The 19,345-nt window shown below is 35.3% G+C and overlaps 1 protein-coding gene across 17 annotated transcripts in view; it reads left to right on the plus strand.

The window, feature by feature from the left end:
* The window catches only part of LOC127869169 (ras-specific guanine nucleotide-releasing factor RalGPS2-like), a 146,790-nt gene that overhangs the window by 76,080 nt on the left and 51,365 nt on the right, over nt 1-19,345 (plus strand). The window contains exons 1-2 of one of the 17 annotated variants that reach the window (XM_052411490.1): nt 14,483-14,912; nt 16,088-16,376. The exons of 15 other annotated variants lie outside the window; for them this stretch is intronic. In XM_052411490.1, coding sequence (XP_052267450.1) covers nt 16,306-16,376 — 71 coding nt within the window. In that variant the 5' untranslated portion in view covers nt 14,483-14,912; nt 16,088-16,305. Of the gene's footprint in view, nt 1-14,482; nt 14,913-16,039; nt 16,377-19,345 lie in introns of those variants that run through there. One more of the 17 variants, XM_052411491.1, reaches the window with a different exon arrangement.

Here is a 19,345-nt window from a genome sequence, read left to right on the forward strand (position 1 = left end):
ATGCCAATATGGCCCAGGGGTGTTGGGATGTTGCTGTTATGCACTTGTTTGACCTATATCAATAAATAGTATTTATATACCAGTTTTATGCTGGCCATTCCATTACGCCTTTTAATTACCTGATAGACACCTGGCAAATATCCCGGGGCTATGATGTGGTAACTGAAACTGGTTGTACATATGCACAGATGGGTGATGGATTGTAACAATAAATGTGATCATACTAAATTAAATGTAATAACACTACTTTACTCATGGTCTGTGGGCAGCAAAAATTGGCCAATTTGGGCTGACCACAGACCTTGAGTATTGTAGTGTTATTACATTTAATTAAGTATGATCGCATTTAACAACATTCAATTCTACAAATCGATACTTTTGATATTTACTTTATCATAAATAAAACCTGAGGCAGTTGTAACACAATCCTGGCATGCAGTAAGATAATCAATTAGGTGCTTCTGCCCAAAGATACAAGTCTAGTATAAGCGCACCCCCGGAGAGGTGCCACCTCAAAGATTGTTCACTGGGCGGATATAAGCCCCTCACTGTTTTTTATTGGGCGGAGAACTGCCCTCCTGCTGAAAAATAGGGGGCAGAGAAGTGCCCTCTTGTCAGAATTGATAATCCCGATAAGTACCCCCTAAATAAAGAAATTGTGAGTAAAGTCGATACATAGAGCGAATATTACACACACACAAAACGCCAGTAACTTTCTTGCTAGTATGGCTGGAAAATTAGCGACATTTAAACAAGAAATATCTTTAAAAAAGATATACGGCGTTGATTGTGGTCGATGTTTATGAACGATCAAAAGTTATCTCTATGAGATAAAAAGTAGCGGATGCCGTTTTTCTGCGCAGTTCTTAGCTCCATCACAAGCAAATGAATTACGGGTTGTTGCGCCAGATTTCGTGGCTTATTTTGCTTTATGTGATATTATTACTCAGATATCTATATTTACAGAATAGAAAAACACAAGAAACATGAAAATAAACGAGTGCATATAGGTCGGCCGGCAATACTCGAATCTTATTTAATTGCATAATTATAGTATAGTGAATTATTGTGCTCATGCTTAATAAACTGGTCTAAATGGATAAATATTTCTAATTAATTTTATCAAAATTGGTCCTTATCATGCAAATGTTGAAAACATATTAAAAATTGATGATTGACATACCACAATAATATCGCCAAATATCTTTATTTAGTATCTTTCTGATCAAAACAGACTTCCAAGTGCACAAAGTTTACGAGACGGCGTTTATATAAAGATTTCTGCAACTGACCGCAAACTGACCTTGATACCTTGCGGATTGGAATGCAATGCATTAAAGTTAGGTAACAATTCTGCTGCTGAAACGACGGCTTGTTTACGCCAACTGTACACGACCAAGGCAACAGCTGTGCCTAAAATATTGATATATCGACAAAGCGACTAAACGAACTATTTACTCCATCAGACAAAAATAGCATAGATTCCAATTTTTTCCTTCAATGAAAAGATCGCAACCCCTTCTGCGAACTCCGGTGATAAACTGTATATAAACTCTGACTTTCATACACTGGCCGCGAATTGACCCGAAACTTCGCGGGTTGAAATGCAATGCAAGTAAGTACTAAATATGAGAATATAGCCTTTAGTATAAACGCTTTTGCGCTGGTAATTCTCTGAAAATAAAAGGTGAACGCACAAACTGTATTTATGTCGAAAATTGATTGTAAAACTGTTCTATCTATTGAGCCTTTTCATTAGAGATAAAATTGTTTCATGCAGTAAAACAGTGTTATAAAGACGCGGATATGTTTCCAATGTTCTGGTGTTATACTCAAATCAGCCAATTGAATAAATGAAGTGTATTCATTCGTACCTAGCCGCGGGAAATTTTATTGAATATTATTGGACACTTACACAGGTCAAGTCAGGGTGAAAAGCTGGCTTAATACAGCTTACGCCGAAAAATAAATACAAGTAATAAAGGGTATAAACCGGCGAAAAATACCTGCCTCTGCATGGACGTCGCAATCTTGATAATCACGTGATTATCCCCTCTGTGACCAAAGGAAAAAAACACCTTTTTTGCTAATATAAAAAGTTTACGCGGCAGAAGTATTTCATATTTTCCCAGAAGTTCAAACAAACAATTAGCATGCAATTTAATACAATCTTAAGCAAGCTGAAAACAATAATTGATTTGTTTGTTTTCACCAATGACGGATTTCGACGGTTCAATATTTTTGGGGCGTAATTTATGCCCTGACGTTTCATGGTTCTTGAAGCTGACACAGGGGGGCACTTCTCAGCCCCTTGAATTATTGTGAGGGGACAGATATCTGCCTTCTTAATTCTGACGGGGTCAATTATCCACCCCTCCAGATTTGATGGGAGGGCACGTCTCCGCCCCCTTTAAAATTAGGGGGCACCTCTCCGGGGTGCACCTCTCCAGGGGGGGCGCCTCTCCGGATACCAGAGATACAATTATTGTGTCAATTATTGAGATCAGATTGTTGTTGTAATATAAAGAACGCAGCAAGCTTGCTATATTATAAAGAACATAGAAAATAAGCAACAGCAGTTACTGTATTCTTCTTACTAAAAGGTTGTAATTTGTGTTCAAATATGTTTATAATGACTACACATTCAATTTCAACACAACCTTCTTTTAGTAATATTTATAATTATTTAGCAGCAGCATTACACATAATTGTAAACATTATGACAGAAATTGTACTGATTTAAACTAATATAAAACTTTCTAATTAATACCAATTGGTAACTATTTATGGAAGATGTGCCAAATAATCAGCAATTAAGGCTTAATGTGCATTATTGCCCTTTCATTTGAATTTTGTGCAGTTAGTTTAATGTGGTTATCATGGCTGATATCATGTTTGTGATTATAGACTAGAGTCACTGTATGATTATGGAGCCCAGATCTGGGGTTCAGATAAGAGATTGAAACTGATGGAGATAATCACATGGGGGAAGAATGGGGGTCATTGCAGACATCCTTCTATAATACACACATCATGAGTGGGTTATGTCAATAAATGATCTGTTCTGCATGAAAAGGTTGTGTCTGCTCAAGAGAGATCAGGTATGTGTAAGTATCAGGGAGGGGGTAGTGAGGTTTGCAGACATTCAGTTCTAATGTCTTGTGAGTGTATTTGAAAGTTTATTTACAGACCCCTCAGGCCTCAGCCTCTTCAAAAGTGCATCTGTTAACCTGACTTCTGATGTAGCAGGCTGTAGGGGTTTAGATTCTGGTTATTTGCAGATGACCTCTATTGATTTTCAGGTCACTTGGTCAAAGGTCAAGGTCACGGTGACCCTAAATAGTAAAATGGTTTCCGGATGATAACTCAAGAACGCATACGACTAGGATCATGAAACATCAACGTTAAATAGATCATGACTCGCAGATGACCCCTATTGATTTTGAGGTCACTAGGTCAAAGGTCAAGGTCACGGTGACCGGAAATAGTAAAATGGTTTTCGGATGATAACTCAAGAACGCATACGCAATGGTTCCACTGGCCCAAAAAAAGTTGTCGCCACTTTTTTCGCGGCGTGAATACTGTCGGTTATTCCACCTTATTAATAAGAACAATCATTTTAAGAAACCTTACTACATTAATGTCATTGACTATATTATCACTTTAAAAAGTATGTTATTTCATAAAAAAAACAATAAGTACCTTCAAAAGTCATACCTTCATAAGTCTTAATAAGCTTTATTTGTATATAAATAACATTTTTTATGTTCCCCACTATAGTAGTGGGGGACATATTGTTTTTATACGCCCGTCTATGACGGGACGTATTATGGTATACCCCGCGTCCGTCTGTCCGTCCGTCTGTCCGTCCGTCTGTCCGTCCGTCTGTCCGTCCGTCTGTCCGTCCGTCCGTCCGTCCGTCTGTTAATGTCGTACGCTACGTCAAATATCCTTTGACAGATTTTCTTCAAATTTTAACACAATCTTAATATTGATAAACCCTGATCCCCTTTCGTTTTTGACGGAATTCTGATTTGTCGTTCCAGAGTTATGGGACTTTGTTCGTCAAAATTTCGTGATTTCATTGAATGTCCTACTGTAGCTCAAATATCCTTCGATGGATTTTTTTCAAATTTCAACACAATCTTAATATTGATAAACCCTGATCCCCTTTCGTTTTTGACGGAATTCTGAATTGTCGTTCCAGAGTTATGGGACTTTGTTCGTCAAAATTTCGTGATTTCATTGAATGTCCTACCGTAGCTCAAATATCCTTCGATGGATTTTTTTCAAATTTTAACACAATCTTAATATTCATAAACCCTGATCCCCTTTCATTTTTGACGGAATTCTGAATTGTCGTTCCAGAGTTATGCGACTTTGTTCGTCAAAATTTCGTGATTTCATTAAATAAACTGAAGTAAAAAAATGATTCAAAGGGTTATTTATTACCTTACTACTTCATTGGCGAACGACGGGCGTATCATGCGCTCATGGCGCAGCAGTTTATTGCCCTGTCTGTTGGTCTGTTGGTCTGTCTGTTTGCGCCAACTTTAACATTTTGCAATAACTTTTGCTATATTGAAGATAGCAACTTCATATTTGGCATGCATGTGTATCTCATGAAGCTGCACATTTTGAGTGGTGAAAGGTCAAGGTCATCCTTCAAGGTCAGAGGTCAAATATATATGGCTAAAATCGCTCATTTTATGAATACTTTTGCAATATTGAAGATAGCAACTTGATATTTGGCATGCATGTGTATCTCATGGAGCTGCACATTTTGAATGGTGAAAGGTCAAGGTCATCCTTCAAGGTCAGAGGTCAAATATATGTGGCCCAAATCGCTTATTTTATAAATACTTTTGCAATATTAAAGATAGCAACTTGATATTTGGCATGCATGTGCATCTCATGGAGCTGCACATTTTGAGTGGTGAAAGGTCAAGGTCAAGGTCATCCTTCAAGGTCAGAGGTCAAATATATGTGGCCCAAATTGCTTATTTTATGAATACTTTTGCAATATTGAATATAGCAACTTGATATTTGGCATGCATGTGTATCTCATGGAGCTGCACATTTTGAGTGGAGAAAGGTCAAGGTCAAGGTCATCCTTCACAAGGTCATCCTTCACAAGGTCAAGGTCATCCTTCAAAGTCAAACGTCATATAGGGGGACATTGTGTTTCACAAACGCATCTTGTTTCAACTTGATAAACAACACAGATAACCAAAATAATATAATAATGTTAACATCAATGTATTAAACATTATGCTGCATAAATGTTTCGAAATTAATTATTTAAACATAAAATCACACAAATGTTCATCATTTGAAAGGGAATCAGAAAATAAAGCATCTCACTTCAAAGTGTTTAACAGTTGTATTTGGTCATTTGGACATGATATACATCAGCTTCTGTTGTTAACAAGTTTTCTGTTAGTGGTGGATGATTTCCAGGTTCAATTAAATGACTGTTGTTCACGCCTTTTTCCTGACAGAAAGGCCCAGATAATTGCCACCAGCCATTCTAGTTGCCTGAAATAACAAAACATATTTTTACAAACTATCAACATCAAACCAACACATAAATGTCCCTATCTTTAAATGTCCAAATTTAACATATCCGAAATATAGTACATCGAGTGAATGTTTTATATTTAATTCAGAAATTGTTGTTATCTTAATCAGTTTATATCCTTCCCAGAACATTACAATAATGAATCTATTAAACAGAAATGCTCACAAATACCTGTTGAAACAAGTTTTTATTTGTTGATGTGGAGAAATTAAATGCTTTTGCCAGCCCCATGGTTTTGATTTTAACAAAGAAATAGCGGCCCTTATAATCATTAAAATTATTGATCGTCGTGACAGTTTGTCCCCGTGTTACTTAACTTATTGCTCAATATCATAAAGGAGCCGTTTATCCGATAATAACCCCCATAAAACTTGACAATAGCAGTCAAAACACCGTTTGTAACACTTACACGCTTCGGTGATTTCTAATGCACTCTGCACTGTAGGTAGCTAAAGAAACTTCAGCGTACAGTTTATATAATATTGACAGACCTGTACATAAAGGCGCGCCAGTCAAAAATCATAAAAAGCGACATTTAAAGTTATGGTAGCCAGAACTACACTGTAGGTCGCTTACATCGTCGTAAATCAATATGTACAACTGACAGACGCTGGCCGCTAATGCTCGGTCGCGTGCTTTCGACTCGCAGTACATTTTCGGATAGGATTTTACCGATTTTTTGAAATTCGCAACTTTTAAAAAATTGGAGCCACATTTAAAAATTTAGCGCCATTTGGCACCAATGGCGATCGACAGCGGAACCCCTGCATACGCCTAGGATCATGAAACTTCATAGGTAGATTGATCATGACTCGCAGATGACCCCTATTGATTTTGAGGTCACAAGGTCAAAGGTCAAGGTCAAGGTGACCCGAAATAGTAACATGATTTTCGGATGATAACTCAAGAACGCAAACGCCTAGGATCATGAAACTTCATAGGTAGATTGATCATGACTCGCAGATGACCCCTATTGATTTTGAGGTCACAAGGTCAAAGGTCAAGGTCACGGTGACCCTAAATAGTAAAATGGTTTCCGGATGATAACTTAAGAACGCATACGCCTAGGATCATGAAACTTCATCGTTAGATAGATCATGACTCGCAGATGACCCCAATAGATTTTGAGGTCACTAGGTCAAAGGTCAAGGTCATGGTGACCCAAAATAGTAAAATGATTTTCGGATGATAACTCAAGAACGCATAAGCCTAGGATCATGAAACTTCATATATACATTGATCATGATTCGCAGATGACCCCTATTGATTTTCAGGTCACTAGGTCAAAGGTCAAGGTCACAGTGACAAAAAACATATTTACACAATGGCTGCCACTACAACGGACAGCCCATATGGGGGGCATGCATGTTTTACAAACAGCCCTTGTTGATAAATAATTATAACAAAATTAAGTATATTCTATTGTTTTTTCATTGCCGATAATGAATTACAATACCTCATTTAGGGAAAAATCAAGTGCTGCTCCCTTTTGCCTCTTTGCCTTTTGATAAATTTTGCACATTTTTGAAGACTAATACAAAATACTGTCCTGAAAACCTTTTATAATGTACCTTTTTAGCAGAACCCTGTACCTTTTGTGATCTGAAATATTTCCCATCCTACTTTATCTTTCACACTGTCATGAAGTTCAAGGTGTTTTTCTTGTGATCCAAGGATAACAGACTAATGTGTCATGATCCCTCTAATGGTGTGAAATACTTTATGGGTGTTTGCTACATAGACAGATTTATCATTAAACATTGATATATCAGTGTTACATTTCATGATTGGTGTTTGTTTCACAGGTATGTGTTGGTCTCAGTGTCACATTGAAATCCCAAAACAAAAATGATGTTGGTATGATTTTTGTGATAGACAGTGCAAACTGACAAATTTATTGCTTAATGTTCCTCAATCTTGCCTTGATAGGTCATTATAGAGTATCTTAATAATTACACCCAGGGGGGTAATAGTTTTTTCAAGGCTAACAGCAATACTGATGTATATCATATGACTGATTGCATATTAGATAGTGGCTAATTGTTTTAAAGTCCAGACTTTTATGATATCTCCACATTTTTCACATCTGGATACTAAGTGTATGTAAATTCTTGCCAAGATGAATGTGGTCAGATGTATGACAATTTTATGTCCAATCGCTGGACTAATGGCTTGACCTTTTGATCACTGTGGTTATCCAGGATTGTCTTGTGTTGCACTGATGTGTGGGTGTGATTTTATGAAGTTATCAGTGCACGTGGGTTTTGTTAACGTGACAGTTTAATAGGAATATAGAGAGTCTTAAATAGAACTGGATAAAAGCAGTGACAATTTTATGTATTTTGGTGAAACTGCAGTTTTTGTGAAAATTAAATAAAGTTGTATTGTCAGTGACTGAAATAAAGTGCAGTGGATATATTATATATATTATGAAAAATATTGAAAATTCACACGTGAACAAAATAATGAGAGACAATGACAACAATAGTGAGACAATTAACATTGTTAAATAAATCTTTGAGTTGACTTTGCAATTTGTTGATACGTAAAAAGTGCATCTTTGTTTGTCTTGGGGGCATCACATGTCTTTGAAAATTCCTCCAATTAATTGAAACCTGATAATTTCCTCCCTTTATTGATCCAACTTTGTTGCTGACTAGACTGAAACAGTGCAATAGTTTCTTGTTTTGTGACATGGAATTGTAAGACATTAATTATTAACAGCTGTCCAGTACTAGTGCATGGAATTATTGGAATGCCGTTACGCATGTCACAAATATTTGTGGACTTTTGCTAATTGTGACAATGAATAATCAATTAATTAAGTAATTGATTAAACAATCTCAAAAGTTGTGAGTGTAATGCAGGCGCGTTGCTGTGCAGATTTTTGTGGCAACCATGCAAGTTTGTGACAATTTGAATGTCATTATTATGGTATGATTCTTCTGGGCAGCATGTTTGGAATTTAACTTGGACTGTGATAATGAATAATAAGGTATTTTACCTTACAAGGAACGTTAAAAGTACCTGGATATAAAAGAGAATTGTCATACAATGGTGCAGCAGCAGGATTGGGAGTGGTAAGAATTTTGTTGCAGTTTAACCCTTAACCACTTTAAGATGTATTTTGATGCATTAAAAAATTTAGCAGTAAAAAGAACAATATTATTTTCGATGTATTTGTTTCTAACCCACCGTTCTCACAGAGCTGCGACTTTACGACGATCATCCAGATCAAGCCACAATCTGAAAAAGGTTTGGAACGGGGCAAAGTCTAAATCGAGCAATTTGGCATGCACTTAATGGTCTTCGACTTCTCCTTCTTGTTGGACACGATCCCGCTAGGCTTGTTTTGAGCATGTTCAAAATAAGCTTGGCGAGAGCTCTCAGATCATAATGACTACAGCGATCATACTGCGGTTATAAAAACTCCACTATGTTTCTCCTGCAATTTGTCACGATCAACCACGTTTTCGGCCAGGCTTTGATCGTATTAGAAGCAGCGTCTATGTGTGATAGGGGGGTAATATCAATTATTAGTTGCCTCTTCTGACATCATTTATTTTGCTTTAGATGTACTATACAACATTTATCTGTTTTCATTAAACCTACAGACCCTATAATATTTGTGCTGACCCTAAACTTTGTGATGGCATTTTAGATTAAGCTTTCAATCATTGCTGAATTCTTTACAATAAGTTATATTTGCAATCATATTTGCAACTTCATTCAGTCATATTACATGTAGCTTATGTACTTAAAATAAACTTTACCAGCGCTTACGTTAGTGGACGTCCGGGCGTAAATAACGCCCGAAAACGGCAGTCGTACGTCCATTATGCAAATGGTGGAAGTCCCTTATACGTCCGATAATCTGCATGTACGCTATTTTCTAATACACAACACATACAATTGTCAACAGTAAATCCGGTTATTCGTTAACTCCCCCTTAGAGCTACTGTTTTAAATGAATTTCTCAGCGAGTGGCCAATATTGATTTTTCCAGCTGTCAATCAAAGTCTTCTTGGTAAGCGCATCAGCCAATCAGCGCTCAGGCAGCCGAATACACGCAGATCCCACGTGGAGCTGTATACAATAGCATTAGGAACCTCTGCGTTACGATGTGTTTATTCAGCAATCAAATATTTGAGTCCAAGCTTTCCCTGAGGAAGAATGACGTGATGTCGTACATGAAGTCTTATTTTCGCATGATTTTCATATGTAGATCTACTCGAAATACACGAGAAATGTTTATTTGTTGCCAGAATTTTCATAACTTTCCGTGAATAATAAGTCTGGAATGGGATAATATGTTTATATGCATTTGAAAATAAGCAGTCTGCAAAATTAACCCATCGCCTGATCGCCAATGCGATGAAATCTCGGCTCTGGCGATATAAAAAGTGTCTATCGATCGCCTGATTTGCGATGAAAAAAAATCTGAAGACAGTTTGGAAATAAACCGACAAATAATAAATTCACGAAAATTCGTTCGCGTGCGCGATAATTTGAGAACGAATTTAATAGTCGTCATTCCGGAAATGTTCGGTACCGATTTTCCCGGTATTTTATTTATTTATTTCCGATATGTTAGCAGATGGTACAGACATGGATGGTACAGACATGAACTGCAACTGACGAAATATCTTCGCTAGTTTCCAAAAATCTTAAAAGTGAAATGTCCGCCATCTTGAAATATTTTAAGTGTCGATTAGAAAAGTAAAGTAGTGCAATAGCATATTGTTAAGCAATTTGTTAACCAAATTATATATTGCTTACGTATTTAATGAGTAATTGGTTTTCATTAAAAAATTTCTGCAATCAAACGATGTGCGCTGATTATTTCATGTGCAAAACACGTACATTTTTTCGAACAGTCGTTTTCGGATACAGTATTTGTCGTCGATCATAATTTACATGTAACATTTTAAATTCAGTCGTTGATTTGTTATAATTTCTAAATATGAACAGTACTCTATTTTCTCAAATCACGTCACTTGACTAACACATGTTCAATGGGAATTCCCCCATCCCACAATTCAACTAAGTTGCGTAAAATGGCGGACGTTTGCAGACGTCAATATTGTCCGTATTTTGGTTTTGAAAATAGAAATTGTTATAATACTGGATTATCAGGTAATAGATAGAGTTGGAACATGTACGTATATTAAAATTCTAAAATGAAATCAGGACTTCAAAATTTATGTCTGGGACGTCCAAAATTTTAGGCTTGGAAGTCAGGACTTCCAACTTTTAAAAGCTAACGGAAGCGCTGCTTTATTTAAGAGGGAATAATGATTGCAAGATTTCTGAATGTTAATGCAATAATTCTTATTAAATTGGAAACCATAACAAAGTTAATAATAAAATAAATGTTAAGCCTACCAACCTTTTACCCCACCCTAGGCCGAATTTCTGCCCTTTAGGGGGCAGGGGATATATTTTTTTACTAAATTTCGAGTTCGGAAAGGCCGCAAACAGTCAAATCCATTTCATCAAAACAGAAAGTGACACAAGAAAGCTTTTTTGTGTCAGTGTCATAACATAGGAAACATACATTGAAAATACAACCAAAGACAAGGCTGGCTTCTTCACTTGTGAAACTATGGCCCTTGATCTTTCCCCCCACCCACCTCATTTCTAATGAAAATTGAGAAATTTGACCTATTTCATGGCATGCACAGTACATTCAAACAGAATGCAATCCTAGTTTTGGCTACATTACTTATTAATTTCATCCCAGTGTGCTGTGTTTATTCACATAGAAAAGTGTCTCCCATACGTTTAGATTTTTCACAATTTACCTTCAAAGTTCTGTTCTGTTTCTCCAGCGTGAAATATTGACTTCCGCCAAAAGTGAAAACCTCCTTTTTGAAGATTGAAAATTTCATTGATAGGGAGCAACCACTAGTTTCAATATATTTTTCCAAAATTTTGAGACATTCTTTCTAAAACCTAACACAAGAAATACATCTTATAAATACCTTATTGTTTTTTAAAGACCATAGGTTACCCCTACCCTAAAGATATGTAATTTTCATGGACCCCCCTTTCACTGATATATCCCCTGCCACGTAAATATGACCCTCTCCCGCAAAAAACAACAACAACAACACAGGCTTGGTACCTCCACAAACACCTCATGACTCTTAGCATGGGAATTCATAAACCACATATGAGTCTTCCATATGAGTCTTCCATATGATTCCATATGAGTCCCTCAGCTAGGATAACCTATGGGCCAAACCATTACTGCTAGCCTGAAAATCTGTTGGACAAACTGGTGATTGAGACTTGACACCATCAACAACCTGAGCCACATACACCCTGTGAGCTTCACCCATATGTTCAAGTGACTGTAACAAATTGCCTCTTTCAGCAAAGTTGACCCAAGAAATATGATAATTTTATAATCTTGCCAAAAATGTGGAGAATGTGACAGGCTGCCCTGACATAAAATCTTCATTTGCTGCCTGGTGAGCTGACTTGGTGAACAGCATCAACAAGAAGGCCAAAACAAGAATATTTGAGCTGGGCTTTGTGAAAATGGGGTTTCATGCATGTGCTTAATGTGTGGTCCCAGTTTAGCCTGTGCAATTGGCAGAGACTAGTCATAGGGAACACTTTCCGCTTTTTTGGTATTTTTTGTGTAAAGGAAGTCTGTTCTAAGCAAAAATCCAGTTTAAGGGGAAAGTGTTTTTCTTGTATTATTTTGACAACATTTGTATTATAAAAAAACGTTTTCTGTGAAAATTTCATTAAAAGCCATTGTAATTTCATTAATAGCTGTTGTATTTGTAATCATTGTAACTGTATTTTTAGCCATGCAAACATTGGCCCAGTTTGTCTCTTGTGACTGGTAAAATGGGTTGTTGGTCATGAAATGCTGTTTAAAATGAGATATTGACAAAAAGTAAATATAGCCTTTGATTATTTTACCCTTTAATATGATTATTAATTGTAAACATGCAAGACTAAGTGCACTTTGCTTGCCAGCTTGTTGTACTTACAAGGTATGTAAATGATAAGAGATTGAACATCTTTTTGCAACCCTGCCCATGTTTTAAGAATGGTTGTGTCCTTATTGTTTTGCTTTGTTTTCTTCACTGTGACTAATATTATTAAAAATAACACTTACCTGCCGAACCACACATAACAATAAGCGGATAATTTTACATATTTGTCCCTTGTGTTGTACTTACATTTGAATGTAAACGTAATATGATATGCTTACAACCCTTTATTAGTGCTTTTAACCACAAGTTTAACAAGAAATATCTTTTAAAAAGATATACGGCGTTGATTGTGGTCGATGTTTATGAACGATCAAAAGTTATCTCTATGAGATAAAAAGTAGCGGATGCCTTTTTTCTGCGCAGTTCTTAGCTACATCATAAGCAAATCAATTACGGGGTGTTGCGCCAGATTTCGTGGCTTATTTTGCTTTATGTGATATTATTACTCAGATATCTATATTTACAGAATAGAAAAACACAAGAAACATGAAAATAAACGATTGCATATAGGTCAGCCGGCAATACTCGAATCTTATTTAATTGCATAATTATAGTATAGTGAATTATTGTGCTCATGCTTAATAAACTGGTCTAAATGGATAAATATTTCTAATTATTTTTATCAAAATTGGTCGTTATCATGCAAATGTTAAAACCATATTAAAAATCGATGATTGACATACCACAATAATATCGCCGAATATCTTTATTTAGTATCTTTCTGATCAAAACAGACTTCAAGTGCACAAATTTCAGAGACGGCGTTTATATAAAGATTTCTGCAACTGACCGCAAACTGACCTTGATACCTTGCGGATTGGAATGCAATGCATTACAGTCAGTACGTTATTGTCAGTAAGACCGGTGTAACACAATGATCGCAACCCCTTCTGCGAACTCCGGTGATGAACTGTATATAAACTCTGACTTTCACAAATGGCCGGGAGTTGACCCGAAACCTCGCGGGTTGAAATGCAATGCAAGTAAGTACTAAATATGACAACATAGCTACTAGTATAAACGCTTTTGCGCTGGTAATTCTCTGAAAATAAAAGGTGAACGCACAAACTGTATTTATGTCGAAAATTGATTGTAAAACTGTTCTATCTATTGAGCCTTTTCATTAGAGATAATATTGTTTCATGCAGTAAAACAGTGTTACAAAGACGCGGATATGTTTCCAATGTTATGGTGTTATACTCAAATCAGCCAATGGAATAAATGAAGTGTATTCATTCGTACCTAGCCGCGGGAAATTTTATTTGAGTATTATTGGACACTTACAAAGGTCAAGTCAGGGTGAAAAGCTGGCTTATTCAGCTAACGCCGAAAAAATACTGCCTTGGTGTTTGACCTGTTTAGTTCAGTTATGAATACAGGCCATATTTCATGGTAGGTTATGTTTTGACTAGGTACCATAATGGTTATTGTAAAGCCCACCTACTTCATCGAAGTACCATATGGCCTAAATTTTGAAAATAAATTGTCCGTAAAGTAAACTCAACTGTCCAAAAAGTTTCAATTTAATGTTGCACCTTCAGTCTGTATTATAATATAACAATGTACAATAATCAGTGACCACTGTATTATTTAAGAAAGGAAAGAAGGACAAATAGCAATATTATGTAACATTTGTAATTTCTGTCATTGACAATGACTCAGCATTTCAATATGGCATTCTTTCATACTCATGAGGGTAGATGTGAAAGAAAAAACATGTTTAGTGCTGTTTTATTGGGCATATAGATAATAGTTTAATGGTATTGTAAACAGCGAGAGGTGCCACCACTCTTGCGCCTATTTTTAGACCAAATATGGTTTGACATTGTGTGTTATTGTTAAATCGATCCCTGGCATAAAATTTAACATGATTTTTACATCAGGTGCTTTAAAATTTAATCTGAAAGGGCACAATTAAACTCAATGATTTAAAATTTGCTTTGAAGTTTAACTAATTGTCAGAAAAGAGGATATTTCATTTGTGGTGGTGTTAAATAATATTGACTAAAGCTTAGCTTGACCATTTTTGAAGGTTAACTGTATGCAGTGTAAATATGGGAGTTACATACACTTGGAAAGTTGTCAACATGTACAGAACTAGTACTTGAAAATTATGTCAGAAAACAAGTACATGTTTTGAAAATTAGATAAGCATTCAGTAAAAACAGATGTTGTCAGTGAAAACAGGTTTTAAATTTGATAATTAGACAAGAAACCTTAAAACATTGGACAGTTAAAACAAAGATTTCTGTGTTTTGATTCTGTTAATTTCTAATAGGATATTGTTTTGATGGATTTTATAATGTGATAGAAATGTAAGAAGCCAAGTTTTGAGTGAAGCAATTTAAGAAACACAAAACAAATGATTATTTGACAGGTTTTTAATGGCTTTGTTTTGTGTTTGAAAGCTTGAAGCTCCCTGAGTTAAGCCAATGTTTCTCTCACCTGTAGGGTAATGGTGAGAGGTCCCTTCACATGGGGACTTGTACAATAATTAGTTATTTATATGTATGTTTATGACCATGAGCTTCACATGCTCAAGTAAAAAATAAACTATTCTGTTTAAAGAATAATAATAATAAGAGAAACATTTTTTAGAGAAGTAGGATAATACGTTGATAGTCTACTTTTTCATAAAACATTGCAGTCAACAAATTAATGCACAATTCATTTCTCATAAACTAAATGAATTTCTTATTATTTGAAAGTTCATGAACCAAATGTTTATGACCATGTGATCAAGTTCATGAACTAATTATTTCATGAATGACACAGTTTATGAACTGTTTAGCTCACAAAATACTGTTCATGTTTCAGTTCATGAACTGCTCATCAAAGAACATTTCACATTGAATTTTAATGAACCAATTGAGTCAACAAACTGCATGACTTCATGAACTTATGAACACATACCTGATTACCATGATATGGGATTTAAATTTTGAATCCCTTTTTTGCAACCATGATGATTATGACAGCACATTTTAAAACTGGGGGCTATAAAGGATTGCTTTTTCCTGAACAAAGAAAGTCTGTCCCACTTAAGATGGTTTTAAGATAAAGGTTTTGTGATCAATAAAATGGTTTCTTTGTTTAACAAATTTTCATGCAGAAAAACAGAATGCGAATTTCCATTCTTCATTGTTTGTTATTTTCGGCGCCAATGTTATGAAATTGTGCCCACTGCTCGTCGTTTTTCTGCCAAGTTTGTTGGGATCTTTTGAAATTTATGTTATTTGATAGCAGAATAGTTCATAAAGGACATTAATTGTTTTGTCCTTTATTACCCAATTCTGTAATTGAACAGTTACCTAATGTACTGATTTTAGAAATAAACAACAACATTAATAAATTATTGGAAGAAAGTATTTATATATAAAGAATTGTTTATTGTTTATAGCTATTTATTAGATAAAATGGAAAGAATTACACATTTTTGTGAGTATAATAAAGTATTTTTATGAAGCAAATTTTAACTGTTACATATCAGGATATAAAATATCAGTAATCGAAAAAAATGACGTAAACTATTTTGTTCTGGAAAAAAAGAGACAAACTTGTAGAAACTTTCTACAATTTAAAGGTTAAACAGACAAACATTGATATACTTATGTCAGTGAAAACTCAGAGGATGTGACTGTATTTAAAGACATTTAAAACTGATTTACAAGATTGTCAATCATAATTTTGTGAATATTTGCTGTTGCCATGGATAAACTACAGTTTCAAGAACTGTTTGGACACCATCACAGTGTGGATACTGTTCCACTTTCCCACAAGTATGTGTGTTACATGTATCTTTCATTTCCATTTTAAGGCATTGAAACTGGGATCGGAACACACATTGATTTTGTTTGTATAATATGTTAAATGTGAATTTAAAAATGTTTTCATAAATAATTATTGCTAATAAGTTTAAGGTAGCGTTTATTTAAATGTCTATTTTAAGGTTTGTCATTGCGTTATGCATGCGATTTGCGTTGTCAAAATCAGTCTACAGAATTTTCCTCCCCTCAGATTTCTACTCAATCACACCCCTGGAGTGTTTTGTTAAGTAAGGTTCTGAATCTTCAAATCTTCTTATTAAATGTGTATGCAACATAGGTGCAATTTTCAGTAATAAATGTGGCATTCCTAAATGATACCTATTATCACGACACTTATCTTGTTTTGGTTGCTACTGAGGTGTGTTAAATTGGTGAAGTGGAGCACAAACTTTCCAAATTTATTGGCAAATACTTTTACCTCATTCCTGTATTGTAAATATTCATTTACATAGTTATGTCCCTATGGCGAACTATTCATTTTTTAGTGGTTACCAGAGAATGTAACTTTGTTTATTGAAAACATGTCAATGTTCATCATCCATTTAATTGTAATTTCCGTCAAAAAAAAACACTTATTTATGTGATTAATGACATTATAAGACAACTGATTATTAGCATTTTTCAGGAATAAACAAAATATAGCAGCTGCTGAATATGTGACAATAGGGATGTCAGTAGAATACTGCGTCATGGCATAAAATAACAATAAATCGGTTAATTTTCAGAAGCTGTGTTTGGTTAAGGTTGTAATCACATAATAACTAAGGATTCTGCTTGATTTCTTTCTAAATTGTCTAGTTTTTTATTTAAAAAATCTTTTGTTTTAATTGATAATTACAACCCAGTGATAAGAAATTTCTAACAAATGTTGAAGGTTACAACACACTATAAAATGTCTGCAATTTCAGATCAACTAGAAGCCAGTGATAATACAATTATCATGTTGACACTTATTGCCAATTAATGATTAGTTACGCCAATTACCAATTACGGTAAATAAATCTGTTTACAGAACATCATATTACATGGTTGCCTAATCCACTTGGCTTACTTCAAAATTTTTCGACAAACTGCACAGGCTAACTGGGAACAACACCTCCACTTTACTTTTCTCCCAGTCTATACATGGGGACATATTCAGTTTTGCCCAGTCTGTTTGTTCAGGTTTGTTAGCGTCAAATTTTAACATTGGCCATAACTTTTGCAATATTTAAGATAGCAACTTGATGTTTGGCATGCATGTGTATCTAATGGAGCTGCACTTGTTAAGTGGTGAAAGGTCAAGGTCATCCTTCAAGATCAAAGGTCAAATATATGATGGGGGGACATAGCGTTTCACAAAAAAATCTTATTTCATTTAAATTTAAATGTGTGGACTGACTGCACAGGCTAATCTGGGACAACACTTTACGCATGTGCATTAATCCCATTAATAATTACCCCCCCCCCCCCCCCCCCCCCCCCCCCCCCCCGAATGAGGCTCAAATTATGTCTGATATAAATTGGTTGCTGTAAAATATACTTGACAGTAGATATTGATGAATGAAACCGGCTCACATTTCTAACTAGGGCAGAATTCAGTTTCAATACTGGAGAAAAATTCATTCTTTGGGCAGGGTTAACAAAACATTGCTTTATATGGATGTGAAACTGTTCACATAGACCTAAATTTAAATAGTGAACAATTGTTTTGCATCAAAAGCCTGAGTTCTGGACTTATGGACTTAATGTTAATCTTTGAAGGATCCTAGACATTATTGTTTTAAGATGAGTACATTTTAAGACACTTATGTTATTTCTGCATGCTGCTTTTGTGTTGGATACCAGTGTAAATGTTTAAAAAATATTTGCATTTGGTTCACTCAATTTAGAAATTCCATAGATAGCACTGATAGCACTGCAAATCTTCTGATTTTATATCATGTTTATGTAAAGAAGACCCTGTACTGTTGTTGTGCTTAAAACTAGAAACATTTCTATTGAAGCGTATCACAAACTTGTAAAAAAAACTCTGTAACATCAAGTAAATTCTCACTTCTCACACATTCCCCTGTAAGATCCTTTTTAGTTAAGCTCTACATAAAGGCTTGTACTTGTAATCCACATATGGATAGCATATGGTCCTTGCTCTGGGAAAATGGGGCTTAATGCACGTGTGTAGATTGTCATCCCAGATAAGCCTGTGCAGTCTGCACAGGCTAATCAGGAATTCAGGAATGACACTTTCCGCGTTTATGGAATTATTCTTCTAAAGGAAGTCTTGTCCCAACGAAAATTCAGTCTAGGCAGAAAGTGTTGTCCTTGTCTGCAGTCTGCACAGGCTAATCTGAGACAACACTACGCACATGCATTGAACCCTGTTTTCATAGTGCATGGTTCATATATGTATGCACAAACCTCACCTGTGAAAGTGTGGGCAGTTTGGCCACAGGTAGACACAAGTTTAAACACAGCTTATGAAGAAATTAATGATGATATTTATCATTGCAATAGACATGCTGTAGTTGGATGCAACATGGCTGACAGATAAGGCCAAAAAAAAACATGCCCCCAAAAAATGTGGGTCGGTAGGTAGGCTTTTTTTTTTTTCTTACCACAACACTTAATTGAATATTTAAATGAATGAGAATGTCATTATGTTCAGGTATCAGCAGTGTGAAATGCATGACGACATAGTACTAACTTTCAGATATAGTTCTTAACAAGAAGATGTTTGATCCATATTGTCTTTATCTGTAAATTACTGTACAAATAAATATTCTTTGAAAAATAAAGACTGCATTTTGAATAAAGCATTTATTGACTAGAATAAATGTCAATAAAACAAAAAAATAACAAAAATAACAGTTCTGAACGATTCAGACCCTTTCCGCAGTTGAGTAAATTTCGGACATAAAATTCGGATGGGGATTTTGTAACAG

The sequence above is a fragment of the Dreissena polymorpha genome, chromosome 2 (assembly GCF_020536995.1).
Source record: "Dreissena polymorpha isolate Duluth1 chromosome 2, UMN_Dpol_1.0, whole genome shotgun sequence".
In the NCBI taxonomy this organism is placed as follows: Eukaryota; Metazoa; Mollusca; class Bivalvia; order Myida; family Dreissenidae; genus Dreissena; species Dreissena polymorpha.